This window comes from Drosophila hydei, unplaced genomic scaffold, assembly GCF_003285905.1.
Source record: "Drosophila hydei strain 15085-1641.00,03,60 unplaced genomic scaffold, DhydRS2 tig00000349-arrow-arrow-pilon, whole genome shotgun sequence".
Lineage (NCBI taxonomy): Eukaryota > Metazoa > Arthropoda > Insecta > Diptera > Drosophilidae > Drosophila > Drosophila hydei.
Window position 1 is genome coordinate 935800 of NW_022045714.1, and position 7100 is coordinate 942899.

Here is a 7100-nt window from a genome sequence, read left to right on the forward strand (position 1 = left end):
CTATTACTAAAAATTAAGCACTATTAGGCCAACGGCACAGGCGAAGCACTTCGTATTGGCAGAGTCTTGGCTGGCAGCTGACGGCAATTCACTTGAAGTTGCGCTTTGATGAGTGCCAACGACACTCAGCTTAAAGAATTTATTAAATTGCTCAAGCTATGCTGAGTGATTTATAAAGTGTTTCTGAGAAATTCATTTGACTTCATTTAACACGAATTTCTATTGCATATTCAAATTGAGCAGAGCAAATGCAAGCAGTGTTGGAAAGTGTCGCTCAGACGAGCGACGAGAACGAGGTCTGGCAACGCCGCGCGGCTCAGTGCGAGTGCGCATCGCGCTTTAACAGCTGTGTGCGGCGAGTAGTGTCTGTTGGGAGTCACAACTGCGGATGCTGTTGAAGATGCGAAAACTTGGCAGCTAAGCTGACTGCAATTAAATGCGAATGCCAGCAGAATTTACAATCATAAAAGCAGCTCTTGAAGCTCTTTGCCGAGCACACAAGCCACAAAGTTAATGACAAAACAATGGGGTTCTTTGGCAGAGTATAAACAATTGCTAGTTCTGTGCGTCTGCCACATGAGACATGCTATGTGGCATGTGCCGTTGTGCGTCTCTCTGTGTGTGTGTGTAAGTCGGTTGCGAACGTAACGACCATCATTTGTTGCAAAATGATGTATAATTTAATACCCGCAAAGCCAACTCCCAAATGGCAGTTGCTTCCACACACTCTCAATGTGTGTGTGTGTGTGTAGCACTCGCATGTTGTGTGACCTCCAAAACAAGCCAAAGCCAAGCAAAGTCAACGCTGCCCTCCCACACTTGTCCACAGTGCATACAGCTCTCTCGCTCAGTTGCTGTCCTCAGTCGTCAGCCCGCATCCGACGTTTGCGCCTCCGCCTTCGCTGGCTGCTACCCGGCCACGGACCACTAACGCGTCCCCAATGGGCAGCCAACAAAAACGAACATGTGAGTGTATAAAAAAAGCGTCGTAACAACAACAACAACAACAACAACAAGAGCTAAAAAGAACTCCCAACTACTCGTGCATTTAGTAGGAAGCCGTCGTCGCTCTTTGTTTGCCTGTCGCTGCCGCTGCTGCTGTGGGCTGTGCTGCGAACTGAACTGGAAGCTAAAAGCTAAAAACCGAGAGAGCTGAGTGCCAGGAGCCAGGAACTGGCAGCTGAGAGCCGGGCGCCGGGAGCTGGCTAACGCGCCCGCCGGTTGTTTAACTCGAGTGCTGCACATAATTCATGTGTCCACTTGCAATTTTTCGTTGCCTGCTGCTGCTGCTGCTGCTGTTGTTGTTGTTGTTGTTGGGCGACATTGTTATGCTGGCCGTGTTGTAAAAACGCCAAAAACAAAAGCGAAGCCCAAAAGCAAACGCAGAACTCGCCCGCTCAACACGAAGCCAGAAACGTGGCACAAAACGTGCGAGTTTATATGCCACTATTAGTGAGTGCTTCGCATCTGTATGCGTGTGTGTGTGTGTGCGTGTGTGTGTGTATGTGTCACACACCCGGACTCAAAATAGATTACTCAGTGTCGCGGCACTCTATCACATCAGGTCCGAGCACCACCCAAGCGTGCCAGCCAGCCAGCCAGCAACTTGAACTTGCAAAAGGTTCTCAGCCAAATGACTCACATGGCTGAGATAATATAAGATGCTGCATGCGGCATGCCCCATGCACGTGTCGATGATGCTGCAGTGCGGCAGCAAGCTAGCATAATTAGCCTTATTGGCATTCCGAAAGCTCTTCACTTTCAATCAGCAAACATATTTGGAAACCGATTAACGAAAACCTATTCAAGAATCTCCAAGACATCTATGGAAATTGCAGCGGACCTAAGCCGTAACTTATAACTCCAAAGTACAGGATACTGAGAGCTAAGCAGCGGCAGGTGCTGAAGACAAGACAAGGGAAATAAAGAGCAGAGAAGAGAGCTTAAGCAGCTTAGATCAGGCTAACAGATTTCCATGCTCTTTTTCTTTGGAATTTTTGAACAGACTCTAGTTCCTTTCAACTCCATAGAATACTCAACTGTTTATAGCTTAGCAAGAGTTGGCTGCTATAGCTATATAGACAATTTACTCAAGTATAACAAAAGATCTATAACCTGAACAGTAGCTGTAACAAAAACATAAGTTAGGTGAGGTTTTTTTTAGAGTTACATAAGCTTAAATTATAATAAGATATAAAATTATATTTTTAATATGACTTAAGCAAGTCTTGTTGGATAGCATATTTTATGACATTAATATTTAAATATAATTTTGACCATGTAGCCGCCAAGACGCAATCTGCAACTTCAATTTTCAGAATCATCAAAGACATGACCATCGCCGTTTTTAAACACATATCAGTCAATGACTTCGCCAGCCCATAAAGCACACCAATTAGTCATTTTCTGTGAGTTCCAAATAATTTTGAAGTTTTTCTCGTCAAATGCGACAATCAAAATATTCATATTGGTAGACGTAATAAATGACATTTGTGTAGTTAAAAAAAAGAACAATATTAGTCATTAATATCACTAATAAAATGTCATAAATAAATGCAAATAAGCCAAAGATGTCTCAATATGCATGGTAAAGCTTAGGCCTGTCTAGCTGTGAAGCCTGCGTCATTTGACTGGAGCATATGCAGGCCTAGCCTCGTCTGACTGCTGCAACTGGACTGAAGCAGCTGAGCTGCATAGCTTGTGCCACGTCTGACCTCAACTCGCTCGCTGTTACTGATCAAGCATATATATATATATATATATAGTATATAGAAACATGCCTAAGTCTGTCATGCAGCAGAGCTTTACAGCCATAAAGCATTCGCAATGAGTTCGTTAAGCGCTTTCGTCACACAATAGTTGCGAGGGGGAGCTGGCCATGTCGAGAGCTCTTGCTGCAAACAGACTCATATTTATGTGTTTGCACTTTAGATTAAACGTAAAGCATAACATTTTCCCGATTTCCATTTTTCCAGCTGCCAACTGACTGGTTGGCTGGCTGGCAATACAGTAATCTTTTGTCGGGCTCATCGCCATGCACTCGCGCTGCCATCTACATAATTTAAGCCCAGCCCTGGCTGCCCTGCACTGCCAGAGGAGCAACGCGAAAATAAATAAATTTCATTGCAAAAGCCGGGGAGGGGCGGCAGGGGTGGTATTTTGATTCCACAGTTGGTGGCACGCCCAGGCACTGCCCGTCACCGACTGTCAGCGGACCAAATGGCCAAAGAGTCAAGTGACAGCAAAGTGCATTTTCACACATGTCACACAAGCGCAGCCCCCAGCTGCCTCGCCTGTTGTACCTCAGTGCCGGCCGGGCCTGCGTGTGGCTAGCATAATTTATGGCTTGGCGTTTATGGCTTTATAGCATGCGTTCCATCCGCCCGCCTGCTAATAGGCGCCTCCCCCATCAACCCACCCCTGCAGCATGCCAATCAATAATATTTTTATATACTGTCCGTGCTTTGTCTAATGCTCGTGTCCTGCCATATTTTCGACTGTTGACTCCTGACCATGGCCGCTTCATCCGCCCGCCGACTTCCATTTGTATTCCCAGCCAATTTATGGCGCAAACAAAACAGGAAACGCCAAACACTAAATGTACTTGTCGCATCCAGGCTGCAGCTGAGGCATGCAACAGCAGCGCTGAGGTGGAAATGGACTTTCAATAATTAAATTAAATAATATATATATAAATATAAAGTGAAGAAATCTTGTTTTAGAACTATTTATTTTTTCAATTTTTCCAAATCATTTTTATGGCCCAGCACGAGGCTTGGCTGGAGGCTTGAGGCTCCAGACATGAATGATGGTGCGTAGCAACGCAGGCTATTAAAGAGCAGCGGGACAAGTTGGTGTCTTGGCGAACAGTGTCGAACAGTCAATTATCTAGTCAATCGGATGATAAATGGACTTCGGTCCGATGGGACAGACGCGTCACATTTGGCGGCCTTCAAAGAGCTGTGAAGAAGGTACGATTTGGTCGAGTCTTGTTTACCCTTTTTAAGTGCCAAATTACCTTTGTGCCGGTCGGTCGGTCGGTCGGTCGGTCAGTCGATTGCAGCATTCGCTTGATTAATTGGCCTGGTCACGTGACATGTGTCAGGCATAGATTTTCGCGTCAAATTAATGCTGACATTCATAATAAATTTACAAATTGATAATGAGCATTTGCATTTAATGTGGCGCTCGATGGCATCGCCTGTCAAACGAGTGCCAAATTGAAATTCCATATACCCCCACCTGCCACTGCCACAGCTCCCACATGGCCATTAAGACGCAGCCAACTGGAAAATTATTTGGTCATTATGTCAATTTTGGCGGGCGACAGTGCCAAGCGAAGAAGTGCCGCAAACTCATTGTAAAATTTAATTAAATTTCCTATTTGTTATTTGCTGTTGTTGCTGCCGCTTCTGTCGTTGCTGTTGCTGTTGCCGTTGCTGCTTGGCCATCATTAAACATTTATGCATATTGCATTTTTAATTGCAATTTGAACAATTCGCTCGGAAAATTCTATCGAAATAAGCTCTTTAAAGCGATTATTCTCCATCCAATTTCCAGCCGCTTCTCGATAACATTAGCAGCATCACAGCGCCATAGGCCCGGCCAGTGTTGGCTAAGACAACACACGCTGCTGCCAAGCCCATTTATGATGTCCGCCAAGAATTGACGACAGCAGCACGAATAGGGGCGCCTTACAGGCGCGGACTGCGGGCAGTGCTGCGCCCAAAAAACTACAGTTAAAAGTGGCTGACAGCAGCAATGCGTTGTCAAAAGGAGGAAGAAGAAGAGGGAACATAAATCTGTGTGCATGCTTTATGAATGTATGTACCATGTAGGTATGTATGTATGTATGTATGTATGTATGTATGTATGTATGTATGTATGTATGTAGGTATGAATGTATGAATGTATGAATGGATGTAGGTATGTGTATGTATGTATGTATGTATGTATGTATATATGTATGTATGAATGTATGAATGTATGAATGTATGAATGTATGAATGTATGAATGTATGAATGTATGAATGTATGAATGTATGAATGTATGTATATATGTATATATGTATGTATGTATGTATGAATGTATGAATGTATGAATGTATGAATGTATGAATGTATGAATGTATGAATGTATGAATGTATGAATGTATGAATGTATGAATGTATGAATGTATGAATGCATGAATGTATGAATGCATGAATGTATGAATGCTTGAATGTATGAATGTATGAATGTATGTATGTATGAATGTATGAATGTATGAATGTATGAATGTATGAATGTATGAATGTATGAATGTATGAATGCATGAATGTATGAATGCATGAATGTATGAATGCTTGAATGTATGAATGTATGAATGTATGAATATATGAATGTATGAATGTATGTATGCAGATCTGTATGTATGTATGCATTCTGTTGCTTTGCTAATTGCTAGTTTTTTGGCAGTGTTATTTACAACACTCGAGATTTTTCTTTGTATTTGAGTCAGGTCTCGCTTAGGAAAGCCTAGAAGAGCTTACTGAATGCAGAGCCCAATTTCTATTGGCCTGCCTTTTCCCTTGAAATCGGGACTTATTCCGCATTTACCTTTACGTTGAGGACCTTCCACTTGCTCTAAGCTGAGTACTGTCAAACGTGGTCGGCTTAGTCGCAGACTCTGCGCCAAATCCATCTTTGATGTTGCACATTGGCCTTGCTATAGTCTCCAATTTGACTTGACCCACAGTTGCTGCCGGGGTCGGCCCATTTTTTCTGTATGAAGTTGAATGCAGCTGGATGCAGGTTGCAGCAAATGCATTCAATCTGTCTCTGGTTCTCTCTTTGTATTACACATAATCTTATTGTCTATAATTTAATTATTGTGAGAAATTTACGTGTTTTCAAATACTATTAATTGAAAAATTGTTCAACACTGCAAAGGCGTAATCGATAGGCAAACAAATAGTAGGCCGATTGTAGCTGTCATTTGTTTTCTAGTCTCAATATTTTCGCTTCATAACATTAGCGCTCTGTTAGTGTTGCACAACGTTTGTGTTTGAAAGCTTGAAAATTGGCTGGGCAACACTTGGATATTGCAGCGACTTGATTACACGTGCTGTCTAAGTGCAAGGAAAAGGCCTGCGCAAACTATAACAACAAGCAGAGTGAGAAACTTAATTCCAAAACTATGGCAGAGCACGATAAGCTGTGGAGGTAAGTGTCCTTGGCTGAGCCAAAAGTCTAACTGAATCTGCATCCAACTCGATCCAATTCGATCAATAGCAATAGCGAAGGCGTCGATCAGCAGCCGGCAGCTGAGGCTGGCGTGCGCATGAGCGCCAGTGGTATTGGTGAACAGTCTGGCAACGCCACTGAGCGGTAAGCGGGCAAGTTGTCATCGCACGAGCAATTTTCTATGTCTATGCATTCACTTAGCTTTGACATTGATGTGGACATTGAGAGCGAAGACTTGGAGCTAAGTGTGATGAGTATTTCGAGCACACGCTCCAGCGAGCTGGAGGTCTACGACTTGAGCTCGCCCAGCGAGCTGGATGAGAGTCAGGCAGAAGCTGCAGATGAGACCGATGGCGATGTCGATGTTGACGAAGATATAGATGTCGAGACTCTGGGCAATCGTCAGCATGCTGCTCAGCCATCCGGTTGCATACTTGAGCCCTACACTGCTCCCATGCCAGACGAGGTGATCAATCAGGCCATTGAGGCAATACGTGAGGGTATGGCCGAGCCGGCAGCTCAGCCCATGCCCGATCCACGGGCCGCGCCCATGATAGACTTGAGCTCATTGTGCAGCGACTGGCCAACGGTGCACCGTTTCCTGATGCTCTCCGAGCTGCGCGTCGATCAACTAGCTCGCATTTGGCAGCTGCTTCAAAGAAGCCTGCTGCTCTTGGCCAACTCGACTTTGCAGCTGCCGCTGCCATCGGCCGATGGCCAACAGCCAGCCGATTTCGATGCAGAATGGCACTCGAACTGGTCGGTCTATCAGCAGCAGCTGGAGGAGTTTGTTCAAGTCGCTGAACTATTCGCCCAGCTCATACAATATGAAATCTTTGGAAATAACTTTCTCTAAAGCGCAATTTGATCAAAT

At 44.3% G+C, this 7100-nt stretch overlaps 1 protein-coding gene across 1 annotated transcript; it reads left to right on the forward strand.

Moving 5' to 3' along the window:
* The first annotated feature begins 5998 nt into the window (after positions 1 to 5998).
* Positions 5999 to 7100, forward strand: LOC111601625. Its single transcript, XM_023318294.2, has 3 exons — positions 5999 to 6205; positions 6275 to 6370; positions 6428 to 7100. The coding sequence occupies exons 1-3, from the start codon at positions 6180 to 6182 to the stop codon at positions 7080 to 7082; spliced, it is 777 nt and encodes a 258-aa protein (XP_023174062.1). The 5' UTR covers positions 5999 to 6179; the 3' UTR covers positions 7083 to 7100.

What these genes read in the sequence shown, in the direction of transcription:
- LOC111601625 (XM_023318294.2), top strand. Translation starts at nt 6,180, where the DNA reads ATGGCAGAGCACGATAAGCTGTGGAG. An exon ending in GAGCACGATAAGCTGTGGAG is followed by an intron (nt 6,206 to 6,274) that starts GTAAGTGTCCTT and finishes TTCGATCAATAG; the next exon opens with CAATAGCGAAGGCGTCGATC. An exon ending in TCTGGCAACGCCACTGAGCG is followed by an intron (nt 6,371 to 6,427) that starts GTAAGCGGGCAA and finishes GCATTCACTTAG; the next exon opens with CTTTGACATTGATGTGGACA.